Source organism: Tursiops truncatus, chromosome 17 (genome assembly GCF_011762595.2).
Source record: "Tursiops truncatus isolate mTurTru1 chromosome 17, mTurTru1.mat.Y, whole genome shotgun sequence".
Classification (NCBI taxonomy): domain Eukaryota; kingdom Metazoa; phylum Chordata; class Mammalia; order Artiodactyla; family Delphinidae; genus Tursiops; species Tursiops truncatus.
Window position 1 is genome coordinate 41,813,546 of NC_047050.1, and position 27,378 is coordinate 41,840,923.

At 35.9% G+C, this 27,378-nt stretch overlaps 1 protein-coding gene and 1 pseudogene across 4 annotated transcripts in view; both read right to left on the minus strand.

Moving 5' to 3' along the window:
• STK3 (serine/threonine kinase 3) overlaps positions 1 to 27,378 on the minus strand; it is a 314,180-nt gene that overhangs the window by 191,413 nt on the left and 95,389 nt on the right. For 3 of the 4 annotated variants that reach the window (XR_012327279.1, XM_019925072.3, XM_073794621.1), the window contains exons 5-6: positions 25,010 to 25,174; positions 24,324 to 24,491 (exon numbers count right to left, since the gene is read on the minus strand). The exons of the other annotated variant lie outside the window; for it this stretch is intronic. Coding sequence is in view for 2 of the 3 variants with exons in the window: in XM_019925072.3 (XP_019780631.1) it covers positions 24,324 to 24,491; positions 25,010 to 25,174 (333 nt within the window). In the remaining variant the exon portion in view is untranslated. The remainder of the gene's footprint in view (positions 1 to 24,323; positions 24,492 to 25,009; positions 25,175 to 27,378) is intronic. 4 annotated transcript variants of the gene reach the window in all.
• Positions 11,604 to 24,307, minus strand: LOC141276918 (cell division cycle-associated protein 3 pseudogene; annotated as a pseudogene).

Consider the following 27,378-nt stretch of genomic DNA (forward strand, 5'->3'; position numbering starts at 1 on the left):
AAAACCTCATTTAGAAATATGAAATAAATGTTTTCTATTTAATTCCAATTATATTTCAATTGTATCCAGCTTTCAAACTGCTTCTGCTACTTGATTACACGTGCCAAATTAATCTTTTCTTATGATTCATGTAAACAGACTTAAAATCAAAAGACTTGGATATTTGATTATCTATACAGTATTTTACATCATATTCCAAATCAAAGAGCCCATTAACAAAAAAATTAACTATAAACAAATTAGCCTCAGTTCATTAATGGCTATTTATCTCTTAAGCAATGCATTACCTAAGAATACTTAAATTTTATTCTTCACATTTTAGAAATCTTAATATTTTTCTTACATTCTCTACTATCTCATAAAAGCACAACAAATGTATTGGCCTAAATTTCTAACTCTGAATTGCTTTCCCAGAAGAGTTAGAAGTAACTCTTCCTGCTAGAACCAGGATACGTTTGTTATAGCAACCCAATCATAAAAGTACCCTAAAGTTCTGTGACCCAGCAAAGACTCCTTTAACACCAAATGACCATAATGCCAAACCCACAAAATACCCTTAGCTAAGTTTAAGATATGTGTATTTGGTTGGTTCAAATGCAGGAAGACTTGTCCTTTGTACATCCTAACATCCTTTGTTACATCTTTTCAAAGAATAAGAAGGTAGGGGAAACAGATTCATCTAAAATACTTCTGTTTTACTAATAAGCAGCAATCTTCCAAAAACTGAAAGTGGAAATTTTAGAACAAAAGACACCTTCTGTCACGTCCTCTTAGGGTACTTCACACAGACAGCCAGGGAATCAATGAATAAGTAAGGGGGTATAGAGCCTACAACGGCATCAAGCAACATGTTGCACAACTGACGGTAACACAGTACCAACTCCTTACAACACATGAGTCAAATGGACCTCCGGCTCCTCCCTTTCCTTCACTTACCTCCTTTCTCCTACACTGTTCTATTTAAGGCCTAGCTCTTCAAAGGCATCTGAAGGCAGGAAAGATTCAGGATGCCTTTCACATGAGAGAAGAAATAACTCACTGATGAAATGGAGAGATGTTCAGAGAAGGCTCAAGCTCCCAGCATCTTTCAACCATAAGCTCTTCCATCTATATCTTTAGAAGATAACTGTACTTATAAATAACTTTTCAACCTTTTTCAAGGGTTTCCTGTTGACAAATATATGAAAATTAGTACTTACTGCACTGTATAAAAAATGAATAGAAAAGGGAAAAAAGAAAGTACTGACTCATGATAAGAAGTAACGATCAAGAGGCAAATAGAAATCATTATACTTAATGTGAAACCCTTAGCCTCAATTAGAAGCTCACTCAATCTAAGCTGGTCAACACTGTGTTTAACATGAAAGAAACAGTCAATATTAAAGAACATGAACAGAATGCTAGAAATATATTATTGACAAGGCAAATGAAATTAGAGAATGTATAATAAAGTTCTCTGGGATGAGAATCTGTCAACTGTTTAACTTTCAGAAACATTACCTAGGAAATTAGAAGACAGCCTGTATGAGTATAAGGGTTAATTGCTTACATGGAGACTTTGCACCTAGAACTACTGTCTAAACCCATCTAAGGGAAAAAGACCACTTTCTGCTAGAAGCAAAGTAAAGACACAGCTAATTATAACTACATGCCAATGTAAATGCCATAAATTCAATAAATCGTCTATATGAAAAAGAAATCAACAATGTGGTTATTTGTATACATACAAAGATAGCGCAAATAAAATTATCTTTTGTATTATGTAAAACAAAATGCTTAAGGACCCACTGATAAACTTCTCTGAGATAAGTGTTGATAAATAGATATAAATTTTTTACTGCCTTGGGGAAGACATTTTCTACAGTATCAATTATTTGACACTATAATGAAACTATGGCTCAAAAATCTGTTTTACATAAACTCTCTCATCTACATGTCATTAAGCTAATTACCAGGACATCACCACTATCTCTTCCACTGGCTCTAGCAGATTCATAAAAGAAAAAGAGTTTTGTGTTTTGTTTTGTTTTGTTGTACTCAAAGTTCAGCAAGAGTAAAGGCGTATAAAAGAAATCCTTATTCCCCCAAAAGTTTCAAAGCAATTGCTTCAGAAAAGAAGAAGGATGCTTTCTCTATTAGCCAAACAATATGATTTAAGAGTAAAGAGTTATTTAAGATGATTTAACTTTTCTCAAACAAAGTAGAAAGTTAGGTGGTAATAAGGTTAGTGATCAGAATTCTGGGAAACTGCCAAATTCTGGCACATTCTGATCATCAAGCTATTCCTACTGCAGGGAAGGGAGACAGTCTTGAAGAACTCTGATGCAGGTTTAAATTTTACATAAAGAGAAGCCATATAATTGCTATCAAATGCTTTAGAGCTCCAAGAAGCAGCTACCACACTTTGCTGTGTTTCCTTAAAAATATATTTATATACCCTATTGACTTTGGGTGGTATTTAGCTCCAAAAATACCAAAGTATCAAAAAGATAATTAATGTTTGGCCTTACATATTTTATGTGTGGCCTCTAAACTTTCTCATTGCCCAAACATTCAGCTTAAATTTTTCCAATTATCACAGGATCCCCTTTTCAATTTGGCTCAGTATATACTTAGGACCTACTTCATACAAGGATGAACACAACACTATCTTACATCTGGGTTAGGAGACCAGGATCTGGAGTTCACTGCCTAGGTTCTAATCCTGGTTCTTCCAATTATTAGTTACTTAGTCTCTATACCTTACTTTTATCATCTATAAACTGTAGATAATAGTAATAACACCTACTTCACAGAACTGTTTGAGGATTAAATATTAGTACATGCAAAACTTGTAAAACATAACCAGAAAAAGAAATAAAGTACTGGCATATGCTACAACGTGGATAAAAAAACATTATGCCAAGTGAAAGAAGCAAGACACCAAAGACCACATATTGCATGATTCCTCGTATGAAATGTCCAGAATAGGTAAGTCCACAGAGATAGAATACAGACTGGTGGTTGCCGGGGTCTGGAGGGAATGAGTATAAAATGATTAACGACTACTGAGCTTTATTTTGCAGTGATGGAAGTACTTTAGAGCTAGGTAGAGGTGGTATTTACACAACACTGTGAAGGTACTAAATGCTGCTGAATTGTTCACTTTAGAATAGAGAATTTTATGTTACATGAATTCCTTCTCAATAAATTTAAATTAAATTTAAAAAGAAAGAAGTAATAAACTATTTATTGACTCCTTCAAAAAATATTCAGAACAATGGTAGGCATGTAGAAAAGGTTCAATAAATATATAAATTATTATCCATACCACAAAAACTAGTAAATAAACAGGATAATATGTTATATTCCAAAAATTTTAATAATACACAAAAGCTTAGAGTTTCATGTTTACTTTTAAGTATTCATTTTATAATTTATTTCTTTTAAATTCATCATGAGATTATGTAATTCATCTACCAGGAACTCTTTTTCTCCAAAAAAAGATATTCATACAAAAAATACCCATGAAAAATAGCAACTAAAAAATTACTTTGTATATTTACTGTTCCATGTTATCCAAGTTATAAGAGTAATTTTGACATACAGTACTTATGTGTTTAACTACCTGGAAAAAAAAAAAAGTAGCTAAATTATTAAGAAAATACACACAAAATGGCAACCAAAGACCTATTTTGTAAATTTAACCACACAAATTATAACTATTATACTGTTATACTCAGATGTTAAAATAATGTAATTTGTAAAATACCACTAAAAGATTTACACATGTATTTACAAACTCAGTGGAAGGTTCAATTTGCAATGAATCAGAAAAATTCTTCACGATGGAAGACAAAATGGGAATCAAGAACTGGATCAGCCCAGGGAAAGCAAATAAAAAAGAACATAAAATCATAAGGCTCCATTTATGGCTATCAGAGATCACTAATTGATATTCCTGTTTTAGGGCAAAAAAGAAAGTATTCCATATTCCAAACTTGAAGCCTTTATCCTATAGCTTAGGGAAAATATGTCAATAAATGAAGAGATCACAGTCAGCTCCCAAACCATCAATTATAGCAGCCAAAAGACCAAGTCTGAAAATGCTTCACCTCAAATAAAAGGCTACTAGAAGAGACTAGGAGGCACTTTCTACTAATATCTCAAAAGAAAAACCATGAAATGCTCCAAAGGCAAGAGAATAGTTCATATTTTCCATTTCTTTGCCTCACATATTTGTTTTACTATTACAAGGCTTTTTGTTTTCTTTGTCATGCCTAATGTTTGTCTTATAAATTTCCATTAAATGTGTTACAAAAGGTTCCTGTTGAGAATGATAATTATATTTCAAATATACATTTAACAACAAAAAGAAATTATCATTAATAATTTTAATATGAAATTAAATTATTGAAATAAACTTTGAAATATTATATGTTGACATCAAGTCAAAGAATTGGGGCATGAAGCATGTAACCTTTACTGGATCAAAAGCAGAATTTAGGTTAAGCTTTTTAAAACAGCCAAATATTTAACAATGGAAGAAAAATACACATTATTGCTTTATGAATAAAAATACGAGGTTTGTGGGAAATAAAGCATTCTACTTTCTATATCACACATCAACATTGTTAATAGCGTTACACTACATATGGTATGAGAAAAAACTTTACAACTATAAAGATTTTTTAAACGTTATCTTTTCCTCTGAAGATCTTTAATAACTTCCTGAAATTATTTAAATGTGATTCACACTAAACAGAGATGTACTTTTCCCACATCTCAGTTCCATTGAATAAAAATATGATGCATTCTGTATGCCCTCCAATCTGTATGTCTAATATCTAGAGAGTTGGGTTAGCTGTGGCAAACAGTATGGTTTTATTAAATTAAACACTGAATTATTTACCATATGAACTAGCAATTAAAAGCAAGAACTCAGATATTTGTACATCCCTGTTCAAGGTTCATGGTGGCATTATATACAATAAGCAAAAGGTGGAAACAAACCCAAGTAGCCATCAATGGATGAATAGATAAACAAAATGTTGCATATACACACAATGGAATACTATTCAGGCTTAAAAAAAGAATGAAATTTTGACACATGCTACAACATGGATGAACCTTGAAGATATGCCAAGTAAAAGAAGTCAGACACAAAAGGACAATATTACATGATTCCACTTATACGAGGTGCTTAGAACAGTCAAATTTATAGAAACAAAAAGAATGGTGGTTACTTAGGACTGGGGAGAGGGAGTAATGGAGAGCTACTGTTTAATGAGTACAGAGTTTCAGTTTGGGATGTTGAAAAAGTTCTAGGGGTGAATAGCAGTGATGGCTGCAGAACGATGTGAATGTATTTAATGCCACTTAAAAGTGGTTAAGATGGTAAATTTATGTTGTACATATTTGACCACAATAAAAAAAAAAGGAAAAATCTTTAAAATAAAGTTCTGGAAATGGATGGTGGTGATGGTTGTACAACAACGTAAAGGTACAGCTGATCTTTGAACAACATGGGCTTGAACTGCACAGGTCCACTTATATGCAGATTTTTTCAATAACTACTATATGTGTCATTGACTTGTACACTTAAAAATGGTTAAAATGGTAAATTTTATGTTATGTATATTTTCCAACAATTGTTTTTTAAAAAGCTGGGTGAAGTCTTTCAGTAATTTCACTCTTAACTGATTATTTTTAGAGCAGGTCAGAATATAGTTGGCTAAGAGGTTTCTGAACACCTTGTAAGCAACTAAACCACCACTACAGCTAACCAGCGCTCCTAAACCAAGCACTGCCCAGCAAAAGCATTACTGCCCTTCAACCTACTGGCCCTAAGCCTGGCAACCATACAGAGTGCTTTATATTGCTACTGCAGCAGTAAGCGATGGGATCTTAAAATACAGCACTTGATGGTCAAAGCATGAGCATGTTATAAACAGAATATACTTTAAATCCATTTTCCCCAAGGCTAATGACCACACCCTCACCCTCAATCACCTTCCCTTCCTCTTTGACCAGGGACTTGTGTTATTGTTTGTCATCTTTGGCCCCACTCCTTATATCTTTAATCCTCTCCCTGAGTCCTTCACCTCATTCTAAAGTCAGATTAAGTCCCCTCATCCTATTAAAATCTTTCCTCAACCCTGATGCCTTTAAACTACCTCCCGAACTTCTCTCCTCTTCTTGGTTGCCAAATACCTAAAATAGATTCTACTGGTGCTGCTGTCTACTCCCCTACTTCCCCTTCATTCCTTGATCCCTCAGGAATCGGCTTCTGCCCTACCACTCAATTAAATTACACTCCTGAAAGTGAACCATGACCTCCAATCTGATAATCTCTTCATACTACCCAATCTAAAGGCAAAAATGACAAACAGTGATAAAAAGTCATCAGTCACCTCCTTCTTAAAACTCTTCTCTCCCTTGCCTGAAACACCATGTTCTCCTAATTCTTCTCTTACTCTCTAGATTCTCTTTTACCTCCCTCCTCCAAACCCCCAAATATGGGTACTGTTATTCTGTCCTTCATCATTTTTTCCTTCTCAGAAGTTTTCTTCTTGAAATTTTGCAAAATATTTTATAAATGCAGAATACCATTGGCACAGGGACACTAGAAGGACTCAGGTAGTTGGAGAACAACTACATTTATGTCAAAAGCTGATTAGCTGGCAAAAGAGGAATGCTTCCCTACTGCACATGCATATACCAGTGTTCAAGGTTAAGAAAACCACATTTGTATTTTTTGGCAGGTAAAATACATTTTAAATGAAAAAAACATTTAGAATGTTTTCCTTTTTAAATGACTGTACCGCTAGAAGGAAGTATCTAACAATCTGCTCATTATTAATTGCATGTTTTCTGATATGGTTAATTATTTAGGCTTGATGCAATCATTCAGCTGGTTAAGACTACTTACTTGATACAAAGTTAAAGATAGGATGTGTAAGTTGCAATGTAAATATCAGTTTCTTAAGGCTCAAAAATAATTTCCTCTAAAAGAGTGTTTAAAAAATTTCATATAGAAATAAAAATGAAATCCATACAGAATTGATGTTATACCTTAATTTAAAAGTTGTCAGAATATTTATAGTCTTTAAAAGTATAATTTATGATAATTAGTGGATAATAATTTATTAGTATTAAGTATTAAAACCAAGACATTTTTACACACTTTAGGACTGTTGACTAGCAATGACTCCGTTTTGTAAAATTTTTTTTTATTGAATGAAAGATTCTTTAAATTCTATAATGCTTTCACAAGCTTCACACACATGATTTCACATAATCCCATAATAACGCTTTTTCCCCTTACCCCTATAAGCAATGGCTTCTTTAAGTTGTTCCCTTTTGCCTTAAAAAAGGACGCTACTCATTTTAAAGCTCTATCATAGAAGTAGAATATATAAAATTATTTCATTTAAGCAATTTTCTAAACATGTTAGGGCTCAAAACACTTAAGAATATGGGGAAGCTCCCAAGATACAGTGCTAAATGAAAAACGAAAATTACAACACAATCTCATGATTCCAATTCTGGTTAGAAACAGCACGTTCTCATGGTCATGATACATATGCAGAGCAAACAGGAATACCATATACCAAATGCTAACTGTGACTCTGTAGGCAGAACAAGTGCAAGTGATTTTTATTTTCTTGTTTATATTTTGCTTTCTTTCTTTCCTCCTTCCTTCCTTTCCACAATAAACATGCATTACATTTGTAGCTGGGCTTCCTGGAAGAATAAACTCTACATTCTATTCAATTTTCTGCCTTATATTTTGACAGTGGAAAAAAAGACCATCTCCCAAAGTTGTACAGAATGGTTTTAAGCATTTTCAGTGTTCTCATGCACCTGATCCATCAACAAACCCTGTTAATCTACTTTTAAAAATATACCAGAAACCAACTACTTCTCACTATCTTCACTGCTTTTAACATCCTCATCCAATCATCTCCTGCATGGTTCATACAAGTCTCCTAAACTAGTTTATGTGATTCCACCCTTGTAACTCTCCAGGCTATTCATTCTCATGTCACTCCTCTACTCAGAAATCCTCAGTGACTTCTCACCTATTCAGAATAAAAGCCTAAGTATTTACTATAACCTTCAAGTCTCTATGATCCTCACCTGGAGTTACCACACTCCCACTTCAGGACCACTGAACTTGCAGTTAGTTGCCTCTACCTGGTATATTCCGTACACAGATATCTTCATTTTCTTTAAGTTTTTATTCAAGTGTCATCTCCTCAGTGAGGCCTTCACTAGCAATCCAGTACTGTACGTCAACCACTCCACTCCGTCGCTGAAATTTCCTATCTCACTTCCCTGCATTATTTTTTCTACTGCAGGACTTATTACTAACATACTAGATGTTGTATTTACTTCTCTTCTTTATTATCTCTCTCCCTCATTAGAATACAAAAGCAATAAAGGGAATTTTTCATCCTTTTTTTTTTTTTGCTGCTGCATCCTCAGCACCTAGAACAGTCCCTAACACATAGTAGGTGCTCAGTAAATATCTGCTAAATGAATGAATAAATGCATTCCTTTGTAAAGCCAAAGCTTCTAGGTCACGGTAATAGTTGACTCACCTAATGTCATGAAATGACTGCAACTCATTTATTCATCTTCTGAAAATCAGTATCTAAAATGACGTTACAGAGGGCTAAGAGGTGAAGAACAGCTATGGTAAACAATAATGTAGCCATATTTTCTCAAGCCTAGAAAGCAGCATCCAGGATCTTCTCTTCAAAATTCAGCAATAAAATTATGACCTGATTTGTTATATCAAAGGTTCTCTGGGAGATCACATTGCTGTTATTGTTGATACTAAAAAGTAAGCAATATTGGCTAAAACCACACCGTTACTCTTCTAAGTTTTCCACTAGCATATTCAATTCCACTCTATAAGGCTGGATATAAAACTTTCCTTATATATAAACAAAAAACAAGCTGAATTATCATACTTCTCTGCACCTGAGTATCTGTTATCTAAAAGATCTTGGGATATTTTATAAACATCAATCAATGCAGTGCAAAGAAAGCTAAGGCGGAATAGGCAATTAGATACTGTGAAAAACTGGAGGCAATCAGAAGAAATACAGTCCATGGTGGCAGTGACACAAGCTAAGCAGGAGGTATGGATAATCTGGGTAAGTGCCATGGAAAAATAAATATCATGATTGGACTGGAGGCAAATGGAAACAGTTCAAATTGGCTTCGTACAGTACTCTGTGGAACATATGACGTCCATATGTCCATTACCAACAAACTGAAACATGGAAAATAACAAAAGCCAATGCTGTGATGGCTATAAGAACACACCCAATGCCAGTCTCTACCACACCACAGCAGCATAACTTACTACAGCTGCCAGGTAAGCTGGCTAAGAAATCAGAAGCAATAAGAAAAGAAAAGGGGAAAGACCTAGCTATAAACCGTTCTCTTTCTGTACAGAAGAAAAAGCCGGGATCTACACTAGAAAGTAAAATGTGGCCAAAGTCAAGGCTGAAAGTAAAGTGCATTTTTTTTTCTGTAGAGTTCCCAAAAGTATAAAATACTTTAGAATTAAAGAGGTCAGCATTTTATCCAAAACTACAAATGACTTAAGATTCAAAGAACTAAATAAAATAAGAATGTGATAGGATGGAATAATATCCAAGAAAAAAAAAGTGTAAACGTGACCTTTCAAATTCGAAACACACAATAGAGAACTAAAACAAACTGACCAAAAGATGTGCTAGGAATCCATTATGTTGTATGTCAGTGCTAACAAGCCTACCAAATTTTCTTTCCATATTCTCTACCCTCCAAAGTGATTCATCTTCAAGATAAAATATCGTTGATATGAAAGAAGTAGCGCTTAGGCAAATATCATGAAGACCAATATATGCAGCAAAGCCAAAACTATAAAAAAAACTTACAAAAAGTAAACTAACATCTTAGAGCCTATCTGGTAGTCCTGACCTTTTCAACCAATCAAAACCAGATAGTCCCAGCCAGGTGAACTGCATAAAAATAAAGTCGGCCCTAATTCAGAAATATATTGGTTGTCACTCACTGAAACTATATAGTAATAAAATCCAGCAGTTAAAAATACATAACTATTTTATAGTATCAATAAATATCAATGTCATTCCTGTTTCAACCTGACTTCCCATTCTACCCTCAAACCCCCAAACTTGAAACCAAGTACAATTTCTTGAGTAGCTGGAGTGTGGTTAAGGAAAGGAAGCTATGCTTGTTTGTAAGGAATCTGCCATTTCCTCCCTGCCAAAACACTTGTTTAAAAAGTCATGTAATATTTCTATTAAATTGTAAATGCAGCCGACAAGGAAATGGCCTACTGCAGTGTATTACCTTTGTGGCAGTGCCAACAGGCCTACAGCAAAATAGTGCACATGATAATTTCAACATGCATTCCCAAGTAACAAAATTGTGCTTTACATAAATACCACAGAACCTGAGCAAGATCCAGAAAAAGCAATGAAAATTTGCCCAAGCTTTCATGCTTGCCTATATCAATTGTATGTCATAACTAAAGCAAAATAGAAAAGCATCTACATATGTCCAAGAAGCTTGTGAAGTTAGATCATATAACCCTGGGAAAACTATTGCAACTTAAATCTGTGTATTTCTTGTTAACCACTGTAACAACTCACTAATAAAAATTAAGAAAAACTGTGGGTATCAAATGAACCAAAATGTACTAACTACGTACAAGTCCTTAAAGACTATAATGCAACTTATTAACAGGAACATATGTTCAGTGTAAGCCACAATTGTTATGTTAAATTACTTCTTCCTTTGATATCACTCATTTGATTACAGAATTTAAGAGATCCACAAACCTTCCAATTAAAATGGTGACCTTCAGTTTATAAGTCACTTACTGCAATGCTTATAAAGTCACCTCTGATCATTTATCCCTTACCTTTCATTACATAGCACAACTACATGTAATTATGCTATTTAAATGATCCCAGATGTAATGAAGATGATTCTATTTATGTAAAAGTTATACTGAAAACCAAGTTAAGATAAACAAATAATCTGTAATTAATATAGTCCTCTAGGACAGCTGAAAATTCTACTCTGCAAGAATTTAACTAAAATACATAGTTTTTGTTTAAGTCAGATGTGTCTGACTTACAAGTGTCTGAGTATCTTCATTTTTAAAAATATGTCTGATCAGCCATGATTTCAAAAGTCAAGTTTGCTACAGACAGCATTTCCTCCAAAAATATCATGAATTAAGTGTTGTACACTTGAAATTACAGAGTCAACACCTGCCCTCAGATACCTCCCAAACTCCTAACACAAACACACCTAGATATTTATGTCTTCTAAAATAAATGTTAGCCTAAACAGTTTCTATGACTGGTTTAAAAACAAAACACAACAAAACTTACTATGATCAATATAGTAAGTCTATACAATTGCTTTTAAGACCCTCAACAGGGTTAATGATTATATCCCCATTAGCAAACCAAAGCTGCTGTCCAGAGGCCAACATTAAGTCTTTCTGATCTCCAGGATCTAAAGTGCCCCCCAAAAATAATAAATAAATAAAATAATAAATAAATAAATATATCTGTATGTATGTATGAATTAAATCAATTTAAAACTGATATTTTATAGAGACACAGATGTAGAGAACAAATGTATGGACACCAAGTGGGGGAAGTGGGGTGGTGGTGTGATGAATTGGGAGATTGGGACTGACATATATACACTAATATGTATGAAATAGATAACTAATAAGAACCTGCTGTATAAAAAAATAAAAAATAAATAAAAATTAAATTTTAAATAAATAAACTGCACTTAGTAAAAGTTTGAAAGTCAAGCCATGAGCAAGGATAGGGCTTTCAAGTTGTATTTAATTAGCATTTACTTTCATTTTTCAGTTTATTTCACTCTTATTCTAACCTACAAGTACAACATTATTATTGTATGAAAGAAGAATCTGAGCTTGCTAGATTTCAATATTACCACCACAAAGTGTCTTTGAGATAAGAAAGGTAATTGAGCACATATTCAACAAAAACATTTATTGGATGCTCTTATGTAAGTCACTCCACTAGGTTCAATTAGACACACAAAAATGAAACACACTTGCATTTAAAACTTAGATCTAATAGAGGAAATAAGACAACATAATCATTACTATAATACAAAGTAAGTTTAAAAAAAAATAAAAGCCATAAGACAGAGAAAAGGTGAGAATTCAGAGGAAAAAAAGACTTTTTTAAATCAGTGGAATGAGGAACTTCAGACAGTAATTAGACATACCTAAAACTAACCTTTCCAGAAGTAAAAGAGTATTAGGGGTTTGGGGGGAAATCATAGAGGCCATATGCATATATAGTTACTGGTTCCAGATTAAAACACAGAACAGTGACATGCTATAATAAAGTAAATACTAAACAAAACCATATCCTAAATACACAATATAATAAGAAACTCTCTTGAGGGTCACCAATATTATTACTGACAGCCATAGTTCTCAATCTTTGGGGGTCAAGAAACTCTTATTTTCATTGATGAAAACTGTGAACTCTCTCACCAACAAAATGCACATCTACACACAAACCAATATTTAACTGAAATTTCTCAGCAGAAACTCTACAAGCCAGAAGGGAGTAGCACGATATACCTAAAATGATGAAAGGGAAGAACCTACAATCAAGATTACTCTACGCAGCAAGGATCTCATTCAGATTCGATGGAGAAATCAAAAACTTTACAGACAACCAAAAGCTCGAAGAACTCAGCACTACCAAACCAGCTCTACAACAAACACTAAAAGAACTTCTCTAAGTGGGAAACACAAGAGAAGAAAAGGACCTACAAAAACAAACCCAAAACAACTAAGAAAATAGTAATACGAACATACCTGTCGATATTACCTTAAACGTGAATGGACTAAATGCTCCAACCAAAAGACACAGGCTCGCTGAATGGATACAAACAACAAGACCCATATATATGCTGTCTACAGGAGACCCACTTCAGACCTAGGGACACATACAAACTGAAAGTGAGGGGATGGAAAAAGATATTCCATGTAAATGGAAATCAAAAGAAAGCTGGAATAGCAATACTCATATCAGAAAAAATAGACTTTAAAATAAAGAATGTTACAAGAGACAAGGAAGGATACTACACAATGATCAAGGGATGAACCCAAGAAGAAGATATAACAATTATAAATATATATGCACCCAACATAGGAGCACCTCAATACATAAGGCAAATGCTAACAGCCATAAAAGGGGAAATCGACAGTAACACAATCATAGTAGGGGACTTTAACACCCCACTTTCAACAATGGACAGATCATCCAAAATGAAACTAAATAAGGAAACACACGCTTTAAATGATACATTAAACAAGACTGATATTTATAGGACATTCCACCCCAAACCAGCAGATTACACTTTCTTCTCAAGCGCACACAGAACATTCTCCAGGATAGATCACGTCTTGGGTCACAAATCAAGCCTCAGTAAATTTAAGAAAATTGAAATCATGTCAAGCATCTTTTCTGACCACAATGCAGTGAGATTAGAAACCAATTACGGGAAAAAAACGTAAAAAACACAGACACGCGGAGGCTAAACAATACATTACTAAATAACCAAGAATTACTTAAGAAAACAAAGAGGAAATCAAAAAATACCTAGAGACAAATGACAATGAAAACATGATGCTCCAAAACCTATGGGATGCAGCAAAAGCAGTTATAAGAAGCAAGTTTATAGCTATACAAGCCTACCTCAAGAAACAAGAAAAATCTCAAATAAACAATATAACCTTACACCTAAAGGAACTAGAGAAAGAAGAACAAACAAAACTCAAAGTTAGCAGAAGGAAAGAAAACATAAAGATCAGAACAGAAATAAATGAAATAGAAACAAAGAAAACAATAGCAAGGATCAATAAAACTAAAAGCTGGTTCTTTGAGAAGATAAACAAAATTGAAAAACCATTAGCCAGACTCATCAGGAAAAACAGGGAGAGGACTCAAATCAATAAAATGAGAAATGAAAAAGGAGAAGTTATAACAGACACCGCAGAAATACAAAGCATCCAAAGAGACTACTACAAGCAACTCTATGCCAATAAAATGGACAACCTGGAAGAAATGGACAAATTCTTACAAAGGTATAACCTTCCAAGAATGAACCAGGAAGAAATAGAAAATATGAACAGACCAATCATAAGTAATGAAATTGAAACTGTGATTAGAAATCTTCCAACAGACAAAAGCCCAGGACCAGATGGCTTCACAGGTGAATTCTAACAAACATTTAGAGAAGAGCTAATACCCATCCTTCTCAAACTCTTCCAAAAAATTTTGGAGGAAGGAACACTCCCAAACTCATTCTATGAGACCACCATCACCCTGATACCAAAACCAGACAAAGATACTACAAAAAAAGAAAATTAAAGACCAATATCACTGATGAATATAGATGCAAAAATGCTCAACAAAATATTAGCAAACAAAAAACAACAACACACTAAAAGGATCATACACCATGATCAAGTGGGATTTATCCCAGGGATGCAAGGATTCTTCAGTATATGCAAATCAATCAATGTGATACACCATATTAGCACGTTGAAGAATAAAAACCATATGATCATCTCAATAGATGCAGAAAAAGCTTTTGACAAAATTCAACACCCATTTATGACAAAAGCTCTCCAGAAAGTGGGCATAGAGGGAAGCTACCTCAACATAATAAAGGCCATATACGACAAACCCACAGCAAACACCATTCTCAATGGTGAAAAACTAAAAGCATTTCCTCTAAGATCAGGAACAAGACAAGGATGTCCACTCTCACCACTATTATACAACATAGTTTTGGAAGTCCTAGCCACGGCAATCAGAGAAGAAAAAGAAATAAAAGGAATATAAATTGGAAAAGAAGAATTAAAACTGTCACTGTTTGCAGATGACATGATACTATACATAGAGAATCCTAAAGATGCTACCAGAAAACTACTAAAGCTAATCAATGAATTTGGTAAAGCTGCAGGATACAAAATTAATTCACAGAAATCTCTTGCATTCCTATGCACTAATGATGAAAAATCTGAAAGAGAAATTAAGGAAACACTCCCATTTACCACTGCAACAAAAAGAATAAAATACCTAGGAATAAACCTACCTAGGGAGACAAAAGACCTGTATGCAGAAAACTATAAGACACTGATGAAAGAAATTAAACATGATACCAACGGATGGAGAGTTATACCATGTTCTTGGATTGGAAGAATCAATATGTGAAAATGACTATACTACCCAAAGCAATCTACTGATTCAATGCAATCCCTATCAAATTACCAATGGCCTTTTTTATGGAACTAGAACAAAAAATCTTAAAATCTGGGGCTTTTCTGGTGGCGCAGTGGTTGAGAGTCCGCCTGCCAATGCAGGGGACATGGGTTCATGCCCCAGTCTGGGAAGATCCCACATGCCGCGGAGCAGCTAGGCCCGTGAGCCATGGCCGCTGAGCCTTGCGTCCAGAGTCTGTGCTCTGCAACGGGAGAGGCCATAACAGTGAGAGGCCCACGTACTGCAAAAAAAAAAAATCTTAAAATCTGTATGGAGACACAAAAGACCCCGAATAGCCAAAGCAGTCTTGAGGGAAAATAACGGAGCTGGAGGAATCAGACTCCCTGACTTCAGACTATACTACAAAGCTACAGTAGTCAAGATAATATGGCACTGGGATAAAAAAAGAACTATAGATCAATGGAACAAGATAGGAAGCCCAGAGATAAAGCCACCCACCTATGGATACCTAATCTATGACAAAGGAGACAAGGATATACAATGGAGCAAAGACAGTCTCTTCAATAAATGGTGCTGGGAAAACTGGACAGCTACATGTAAAAGAATGAAATTAGAACACTCCCTAACACCATACACAAAAACAAACTCAAAATGGGTTAGAGACCTAAATGTAAGGCCATACACTGTAAAACTCTTAGAGGAAAACATAGGAAGAAAACTCTTTGACATAAATCACAGCAAGGTCTTTTTTGATCCACCTCCTAGAGTAATGGAAATAAAAACAAAAATAAACAAATGAGACCTAATGAAACTTCAAACCTCTTGCATAGCAAAGGAATCCATAAAGAAGACGAAAAGACAACCCTCAGAATGGGAGAAAATATTTGCAAACGAATCAATGGACAAAGGATTAATCCCCAAAATATATAAACAGCTCATGCAGCTGAATATTAAAAAAAACAAACAACCCAGTCCAAAACTGGGCAGAAGACCTAAATAGACATTTCTCCAAAGAAGACATACAGATGGCCAAGAAGCACATGAAAAGCTGCTCAACATTACTAATTATTAGAGAAATGCAAATCAAAACTACAATGAGGTAGCACCTCACACCAGTCAGAATGGCCATCATCAGAAAATCTACAAACAACAAATGCTGGAGAGGGTGTGGAGAAAAGGGAACCCTCTTGCACTGTTGGTGGGAATGTAAATTGATACAACCACGAAGGAGAACAGTATGGAGGTTCCTTAAAAAACTAAAAATAGAAGTACCATATGACCCAGCAATTCCACTACTGGGCATATACCCAGAGAAAACCATAATTCAAAAAGACACATGCACCCCAATGTTCACTGCAGCACTATTTACAACAGCCAGGTCACGGAAGCAACCTAAATGCCCATCGATAGATGAATGGATAAAGAAGATGTGGTACATATATACAATGGAATATTACTCAGCCATAAAAAAGAATGAAATTGGGTCATTTGTAGAGACGTGGATGAATCTAGAGACTGTCATACAGAGTGAAGTAAGTCAGAAAGAGAAAAACAAATATCATATATTAACGCATATACGTGGAACCTAGAAAAATGGTACAGATGAACCAGTTTGCAGGGCAGAAATTGAGACACAGATGTAGAGAACAAACATATGGACACCAAGCGGGGAAGCGGCAGGTGGGTGGGGGTGGTGGTGAGATGAACTGGGCGATTGGAATTGACATGTATACACTGATGTGTATAAAATGGATGACTAATAAGAACCTGCTGTATATAAAAAAAAAATTCAATGTAATAATATAATTATTTTTTAAGTATGAAATGTAAATCATCTTTCAATCATTAATAAATCAATTTAAATTGTCTCCTGTGAATGCTCCCACACATATACAGAGAAATACTGCCTTTGTCAGTATCCCACATTAAAATCTTAAATAGATGGAGTCTAGTGTAACTCTTTTTTTTTTTTTAAATCACTTCCTACAATATACAGAAACACATAAGACACAAAGAAAGCTAAGGAAGCTCTCAGTCCCAGAGTTGGTAGTATAGGGGGAGTTGAAGAAAATAAGCCTTTCCAGTCTCCCAGGGAAAGAAGGGGTGAGAGGACACAGAACGTCACTAGGCCCCTGGTGGTGAGTCCGGTGCTGGGCCCATGCACAGCCTAGTTCTCTACCAAAGCGAAGTGCCGATTTTCCTTGCCATGGCCCTGGCCTTGCTCCCACGCTCGTCCTCCATTTTTCAGAAGTCGTGCAGTTCCCAGAACGGTCCCTTGCTTTAGTTGCCTCACGTTTTCACTCAGGGCAGAAGGCCGCTTACCCTGTCGTGGTGTCAGAGTCCCAGGGGAGTTGTCACCCTACAGGATGGTGAGAGAAGATCTCCCTAGCACTTTGCTGTTTGGTTTCTGTCTGCTGCGCTTAGAACCTGAAGATCAAGGAGTGTCGGGGTCTCTCAAGGGCTTGTCCAAGCGCTGGCTGGCTGTAGGGGTCTCTGAGGGATGTCCTGTTTCCTCCTTGGAAAACACCTGCTTGGAAGGGAGTATCAGTCTGATCCTCAAGGGAAAACTGGGTGCCCAGAGGCAAGTCCAGTTGAGAAGATGAAGGTGTCTCTAGGGGCAGAATAGGTTCTGAGGGAAGACTTAATCTGGGGTCTTCAGTCTCAAATACGTCACTCAGCTGTTTCACCAGTGGGCTTGGGGGCTTTCCACTGGTCTTCATAGGTGTCCGTGCAATGCCAAGGGTAGGAGAACGGGGATCTGAGTCCTGGGCCTGCTTAGGACCCTCCAGCTGCTCCGCTGCTGGCAGGTTTGGCTGTGGAGAGCTCGCTACCTTGATGGGAGTGCACAGGACACCAGCACTGGGTGAACGTGGGTCTGAAACTCGAGGTAGAAGCTTGCTGTGCAGCGGGCTGCACTGGAATGACTGGGACGCTCTTGGCTGAGCTCACCTCAACCAGGAGAAATAGGACGGGGCAGGGCTCAGCCCAGGCAAGGAGGGGATGCCGGCCCCAATTCCACCTTTGGGTACAAAGCAGCTCAATCCTCCTAGTATACTTCTTTATCTAAGCAATACTTAATGGAAATGTGTCTCCAACACTACAATTCATATTCACATAATTAGTATGTCAGTGAGAAAATGATGATTGCTTCCTCAGTAGTTACCAAACTAAGCATGTTTACAGAGGACTTGGCAACACCAATGGCAAGGTCTGAATATAAATTAACAGTGGGAATTTGTCTTCCCTGTGAAACCCACGGGGTGACCTCAGCAGACTCAACCAAGAGAAGCTGAGATCTGTTTATTCTGTTTTCCTTGCTTATTCATCTCTTTAAGAATAATAACTCTGACTAGACAGAAATATGTTGAAACTGTCACTGTAATAAACCTTAATCCTCAATTTTGGGGCTGGAATGCCTTGTACTCCCATATGTATTAGAACCACAGGGCAGAACAACTCTAACTTTCAAATAGAGTGAAAAACCACATGTCCTGGAAGTAATACTGAAATTCTCCAATGATCCAATTTGCCCACTCCTGTGGATCCTTGGCTATTTCTGATCTGAAAGTATAGTTAGTAGAATCAAGGTATCACTTAAAATAATCAGGCAGAAAAATACAGGGAACAGATAGGGAGGAAGAGAGGCAGTATGAAAAGAAAGAAAAGTAAAAGTATGAAAGGGAGGGCTTCCCTGGTGGTGCAGTGGTTGACAGTCTGCCTGCCGATGCAGGGGATGCGGGTTCGTGACCCGGTCCGGGAAGATCCCACATGCCGCGGAGCGGCTAGGCCCGTGAGCCATGGCCGCTGAGCCTGCGCGTCTGGAGCCTGTGCTCCGCAACGGGAGAGGCCACAACAGTGAGAGGCCCGCATACCGCAAAAAAAAAAAAAAAAAAAAAAGTATGAAAGGGATTGTGTGAGCATTCATGTACACACACTGTTAGGCAACAGGGAACAGTCAAAGGAAGTAAAGGCAGCAGTGGGGAGAGGGGAAAAAGGGAAGATGAGGATAAGTTCAAAGGAGAAAAACAAGTAATGTATGTAATGCCAAAATAATAAAAATCATATAGGTGTATGATCCTTTATAATTTGTAATATACATACATACCTATACTTGAGTAAAAGTTGATACAGTTACGGTCTTACATTCTAAACAACTGAATATATATGCACACCCTCTACACACACACACACACACACACACACACACACACACACACACACACACACGGAAAGCTAAATAATTCTATCATTAGAATGCTAGTTGTCACTGGAATGGAAGTTCCAAGAGAACAGGAAACATACTTGCTCTGCTTACCACTACATCCTCAAAGTCTGACTGGGACATGATAAATGTGCCCTAAATATGTGGAGAAGGAAATAAAGAAAAGGGGAACAGAAGTAAAAGAATATAAGAAGAAAATGCGAGGGTACTTGTCTTTAAAAATCAAACATCCATATTTAGGTGACATTGAGTTTCTCTAACACAAAATAACCAATGTAGGATAGCAGATATATTCTCCAACTGGTCCAAAGGTTGACTTCTTGCCTCCACATTAGAATATGCATTTCTCTTATTTTAACGTTAATACTAAATCAAAAATATTTTAATGATTAAATTTTGTATTACTGCTAAAATGGATATGTCCCGTCATAAAAATATACACAATTACATGGCAGGTAAGTTTCAAGAGTGTTATACTCATCACTGAAGGAATCATTAAAAATTATTTTTAAAAAATAATGTCCAAAAAAATTTAAATGCCAATTTACAACTATTAAATATTTACACAAATTCTCCAGCACACATCTATTGCACGAAGCAAAGTAATTTAATAATTAAATACAAATAAGCAATTCTCTACTTGTAGACTAGCAAGTCTGAAATCCATTTTAACTCAAAGACCTCCCAATGGGTTGATTACAAAGGAAGAATTATAAAGGCACTTATAGACTGAGTATTAGAATTGGGGTACAAAAACTGACAGGGGATGGCTGGAAGAACAATAAGCAGAGGCAGTAAAAAGTCAAAGGGCTAGGAGACTTCAGCCAGCAAATGTTGGCTGAAAGGCAGACCAAAACTAGAGAAAAGTCAATTAAAATGAGACCAGAAACTCAATAACAACAAAAACAACCCAATTTAAAAATGGGCAAATAACCTGAATAGACATTTCTCCAAGAAAGATATACAAATGGACAATAAGTACATGAAAAGATGCTCAACATCACTAGTTATTAGGGAAATGGAAATCAAAACCATGAGATAACACTTCACTTCCATTAGGATGGCTATTATCAGAAGACAGAAAATAAGTATTGGCAAGAATGTGGAGAAAGTGGAATCCCTGTGCATTGCTGGTGGGAATGTAAAATAGCACAATGCTACAAAAAATAGTATGCAGGTTCCTCAAAAACTTAACCATAAAATTACCACATGATCCAGCAATCCCAGCTCTAGGTATATACCCACAGAATTGAAAGCAGACTCTCACAGAGATAAATGTCCACCCATGCTCATAGTAGCATTAGTCACAACAATCAAAAGGTGGGAGCAACCCAAGTGTTCACATACAGATGAACGGTTAAACAAAATGTGGTACATACATACAGTGGAATATCATTCAACCTTAAAAAAAAGAATGAATTCTGATATAGGCTACAACAATGAATGAACCTTGAAAACATTATACTAAGTGAAAGAAGCCAGACATAAAAGAACAAATATTGTATGATTCTACTTATCTGAGATGCTTAGAATAGTCAAATTCATAGAGACAGAAAGTAGAACTGTGGTTATGAGGTGCTGGGGGAAGGAGATAATGAAGAGTTATTGTTTAATGTATACAGAGTTTTAGTTTGGGATGATAAAAATTTCTGTAGTAGACAGTGTGATGTGAATGTACTTAATGCCACTGAATTGTATACTTAAAAATGGTTAGAGCTTCCCTGGTGGCGCAGTGGTTGAGAGTCCGCCTGCCGATGCAGGGGACACGGGTTTGTGCCCCGGTCCGGGAAGATCCCACATGCCGCGGAATGGCTGGGCCCGTGGGCCATGGCCGCTGAGCCTGTGCTCCACAACAGTGAGAGGCCCGCGTACCGCAAAAAAAAAAAAAAAAAAAAAAAAGGTTAAAATGGTATATTTTATGTTATGTGTATTTTACCACAATAAAAAAAAAAGTTGGTTAAAGAAAGACAAGGAGATACGTCCTGAAATTAGTCATTACTGATCTTAAACAATATACAATTTGAAAAAAGAGAACAGATTATAGAGGATATAGTGGGTTGAAAAGCAGCCCCCAAAAGATATGTCTACATCCTAATCCCCAGAACCTTTGAATGGGACCTCATTTGAAATAAAAAAAAATCTTTGCAGGAAGAGATCATCCTGGATTATTGGAGTGGGCCCTAAATCCAGTGACGAGTGTCCTTTTGAGAGAAAGGCAGAGGGAAATTTGAGACAGACAGAAGAGGAAAATACACAGACACATAGAAGAGAAGGTTAATGTGAAGATGCAGGCAGAGACTGAAGTGATGCAGCTACAATCCAAGGAATGCCAAGGATTTCTGGCAGCCAGCCACCAAAAGCTGGAAGAGGCAAAACATGGAGTCTCCTTTAGAGCCTCTGGAAGGAGTGCTGCCTTGTCAACACCTTCTTTTCAAACTTCCGGCCTCCAGAATTGTAAGAGAATAAATTTCTATTGTTTTAAGCCACCAAATTTGCGGTAATTTGTTACGACAACCCTAGGAAATTACCATAGGGGGTAAAAAGATAAAATGAAAAGAAAGTAGACTTCATGAGCACAGAACATGTCATTCAAGCCAACATTTAACTATGTAAAGCGGGAGAAAAAGGGGATCCTGGGCTTCACCCCTAAGTCGCGATTTCTAGCCATACGATGTCAGAGGGCGAAGTGCTGAAGCCCCCCATCAGGTCAGGGCAGGAGTATGGCTGGCGCATGCTCCTGGCCAGTGTCTCCAGGATATGGCATAGCACCCCGACAGGGACACCAAGACATCAGACCACAAAGAAAGGCTGCACCCTGCTGTATTAAGCTTTACAAGAGAAGTCGTCATCCAAGACATTCCCATCAAGACATTTTAATTCTGTGAATTAACACACCCATATCCCTTTGTCCACTCCCAGACAAAATGAAGATACCTGTCCTCTGCCCCCCATGTTAAATGCTTGTGAGTGATCTTCCAATAGGCAGTGGCATGCACACACACTAAGATGGGCCAGGTGTCCACCCAGTCACATACAGTAGGAACTGGGAGATGGAAGATGTGTAAGGATGCCGTGTATCGGTATTACTTAACTGGCACCCCTAACCAAGCCAAGTCTTCCAGAATTTCTCAAGTTGATTTTACTATTAACTGGGCAGGAAGGAGGCCCTGGATTCTTTTTTATTTTTTTTAATTAAAAAAATGGTTGACTCAGTTTTCAATTCTTAGACATGGATATATATTTTCTTTTATATGTCTTTTTTTTTTTTTTTTAAGAAATCATGTTGGATTAGGAGCATACTTGGTTGTAAAAGAGTAGTGTCATGTAATTTGCAATGAGGGAAGCTATTCTGAGTGTGTTTTACTTTTTAAATCCTTTACTACCTGCTAGAGAGACTACCACATGGTCAAACTTAGTATGTGGAACTATTTGGCTGGAAAAAAATGAGATTTATACTGGAGGAAGCAGAACAGTAATAATCTGAGTCCTGGGCTGTCCTCAGGCTGTCTTGGATAGTTCAGCTAACCTCACTAACTCAAACTCAAACACATCTAGTTTGAGGATCACCCTAAAAACATTCTAACTAAAAGTACAAAAGATATTTACTAATTAGAAAAGAAATGAGAATTTGTGTTGTTGATTTTATGCTGACCTTGTTATATTTCATTTTAGTATTTTCAAACAAACAATTAATGCTATTTTTATGTTTCACTTTAGCAAGAGGAATTTGTATGTACAAGGAAGATGATACATACTCTATTATATACAATTATATTCCTCAATGAATTATCTTTAAGTGGCAGGCAGATTTTTAAATATTTCAGTATAGTACGCTATTACCTACACTTGAAATTCAATCCACAATAGCACTGTAATATCAGATATAATTCTAATTTATTCTTCTTCAAATATTCTAAAATGTTGCATTCTTTTTCCTCCCATCCGTTTACTTCACACATTTCTCCAATCACCCTGAAACCATCTTCTCTTCTCTTCTTCACACACACACATACTCTCTCTCTCTCCCCCACCTCTTTTCTCCCTTCATTCCCATATCCTTTCTTCTTGAATTGAATACAGCCACTAGAGGGCAATAAGTTTACAAAGATAAATGTACTTATCTATAATGAATTGAGATTCACATACTAATAAATTTTAAAACTATCATCATCACAAACCATAAAGCATTGGCAATTAGACTTGAATATGCAAGGTATGCATTTAAAACTCTAAAATTTATCCTAGAAAAGGAGTTCATAGAAGCATATAATAACGTTCAAAAAAGGAATTCCATTTTCTCACTAAGCACTAAAAAAATATGCTTAATTCACCTACACATAGCAATATTAGAAATCAGGATTTTTTTTTTTTTAACATTAGCCAGACCAGAGAAGGAAAAACGGAGAAACAAAAACACAAAAAGGTACAATATGCAGGGTGGGTAGAAAAGAAGCGATTTCTTCCAAGCCTCCCACTACTACATTCAGAATACGATGAACTGAATAATGTAGTGGGGTTTACCAATCCTTTCTTCTATTAAAATTATGGGGAAATTTAACAGGTATACTTTTGGGGGAGAAAAACAGCGACCGTAGAGAGAAATACAGACTTCACTTCTTTTCCCCCAAATAAGGTTACGAGGCAGGAAATAAGTTAACAAACAGTCACTAACCCTGACAGATAATTTTACTATTTTTTGCACAGAACCCAAATTCAAATGAACTTTTTTACTCTATATTTATTTACACTGACATTACAAAACGTCAACACTTTTAACACTGACATTTTCTTACCCTCATTGGATGTATATCAGCATAAGGAGGTTTTCCTTCCGCCATTTCTATAGAAGTAATGCCAAGGGACCAGATGTCAGCCACACAGTTATAGCCTATTTCCTGAATTACCTCAGGAGCCATCCAAAATGGAGTTCCTATCACAGTATTGCGTTTTGCCATTGTATCCTGCAAAAGCATTACACAGACATAAATATTACTACAAAAACACTAAGGAAATGTATTTGCCAACATATTCTTTAAACTACATATCTGAAAGCCTCAAATACTACAGGTTATATCTGAAACTATTTTCCTAAAATTTCAACTAGTTGTGACATGACATACTTAGAAACTTTGAATTCTGAAAAAACCAAGAGTCCACAAGTAACTTATCTCCACTACCTTCATTAAAGACAGTCATTAAAGATAGTACTATAACAATAAAAGCTACAGAAATGAACAAATGTAGCTTTCCTTTCTGAATATTTAAGCATTTTGATGACAATATATATTTTCATATTCATTCAATGTCTCTTAAATTGTAAATAAAAGTAATAAATAATATGTAAATAATGGCTCCTTCTCCCTGATAATAATGGAGTTACGCATTTCTTTCCATAACCCCCAAAATATATTATCAAAGTTTAGTCATACTCAAACCTGGACATATAAACAAAAAGTGTTTCCAAAAGTATTACACTTACTGTTAACTGACCAGCAACTCCAAAATCTGCCAATTTTGCATGTCCTTCTGTATTGAGGAGAATATTTCCAGCTTTTATATCTCTGTGTATTTTTCTCATAAAGTGTAAATATTCTAGTCCTTTCAAAGTAGATTTAAGAATAGTTGCAATTTCATCTTCTGTTAACTGGAAAGAAATATTTTAAAAACTCAATTGAAATGCCATGTTAGATAAACACTTACAAGAGAGCACTGTTAACAAGCACTTCTTTCTAAAGACCATTAGCCTCTAGGAAAAGGCTAAAAGGTAAAGTACTGAGAACTTCTGATGAAAGAAAATGTCACCATTCAATTTCTCCTTTCTTTAAAATTATCAATGTCATTCCTAACATATAACATATCTCAAGAAACAACATGACCCTAAGAAATCACTATTCCCTATATCACCTAACACTGAGATGGCAATATTGCAGCTATCTGTCCTGAAAAAGTAAATTCAGACACCCTTCCCTGTGGTGCCTCCAATTACTGATGAAAATGGAAACCAACAGTGTTACATAAAAGAGAGGAAATGAGAAAGGGTGGATTGCCAAGAGTCTCCTGCATGAAGTGTTCACACCAATACCACTCCTCCTCCTTCCAGCCAGCTCACTCCTGATCCACCCAGGTCCTAGATTTCTGACCCTAATAATGAGAACTCAAAAATGGAAATGTCAGAGAAAGACTAGGAAAATGGGAACACGAACAAAGGCTGTCAGGGGAAGGAAAAGGGAGGAGGGAGGAGAAAAGAAGGCCAAGGACGAGAGAGGAGGGAAAAAAGATTCTTAGTAGTTGTCGCAGTAGAGGCAGTGCTATCTGTACCAGGCATTGTGCTACGAGTTTTGCATGCATTATCTCATTTATCCTTATAACAACCCTATAAGGTAAATACTATTATTATCACCATTTGACAAATGAAGTTATTACACATGTTCAGTAACTTCCTTCTGGTCACACACAAGTAAGATTGAACCAAGATGTGAGTCCCCTTTAATCATAATCTATGTTTTTAACCACCATGCCTCTCTTGACAAACCTTATTCAAGTGCAACCTGTGAAAGTCCCTATTTTTATCAAAAATATCCTCTTAGTTTTTAAATACATCAAGTAATATCAATAGCTCAGGATAATAAAACCTACTTCACACTGTAAGCATAACCACTATAAGCATAACCCAAAGAAATAAGTTGAGAGAAAGGAAAGAATCTCAATTTATACAGAGATAGAGGACATTGCTCTATATGAGAGAGAGAGAAAGGGAAAAAAAAAAGAAACTCAGAAAGAATTCAAATGCCCCCCACACAGTGGGATAACAGGAAGATACAGTAAAAATTGAAAATATAAAAATATGAAGACTATGTAAAATGTGAAAATAACTACTGGAAGAAGCTTGCTTCCACCACCACCAATCCTGCAGTGGTTCATGTCAAGAAATAACTTGGGTGAACAACTGGATATTCACATGTAAAAAAAACTGAAGTTGGACTCCTACCTCACACCATATACAAAAATTTACTCAAAATGGATCAACAACCTAAATATGAGTTAAAACCACAAAAGTCTTAGAAGAAAACATAAGGGTAAAACTCCACGACCTTGGGTTGGGCAATGTATCATTAGATACAGCATCAAAAGCACGAGCAACAAGAGAAAAATACAGATAAAACTGAACTTTATCAAAATTAAAAACTTTTGTGCATTAAAGGCCATTATGAAGAAAGTGAAAAGACAACCCACAGAATGGGAGAAAGTATTTGCAAAGCATGTATCTGATAAGAGTCTGGAATCCAGAATATATAAAGAACTCTTCTAACTAAACCAAGAAAAGGCAAACAATCCCAATGGCAAAAGACCTGAATAGACATTTCTCCAGAGAAGATATACAAATGGTCACACATAAAAAGACAGATGTTCAACATCATCATCATTGGTCATTAGGGAATGCAAATCAAAGCCACAATAAGGTACCACTTTACACCCACTAGGATGGCTATAATAAAATTAAAAAAAATAGAAAGTAACAAGTGCTGGCAAGAATGTGAAAAAATTGACATTCTCATGCATTTCTGGTGCAACCATTGTGGAAAACAATATTTAAGTTCCTTGGAAAGTTTTTTTAAGAAAGTTAACCACAGAATTACCATATGACCCAGCAATCCCATTCCTAGGTAAATACTCAAAAGAATTGAAAACTGGTACTCAAACAAATACGTACATGAATGTTCATAGTACTACTCACAATGGCCAAAATGTTGAAACAACCCAAATATCTATGAACAGATGAATAGATAAACAAATTATGGTATACACATACAATGGAATGGAATATTATTCAGTCATGAAAAGGAATAA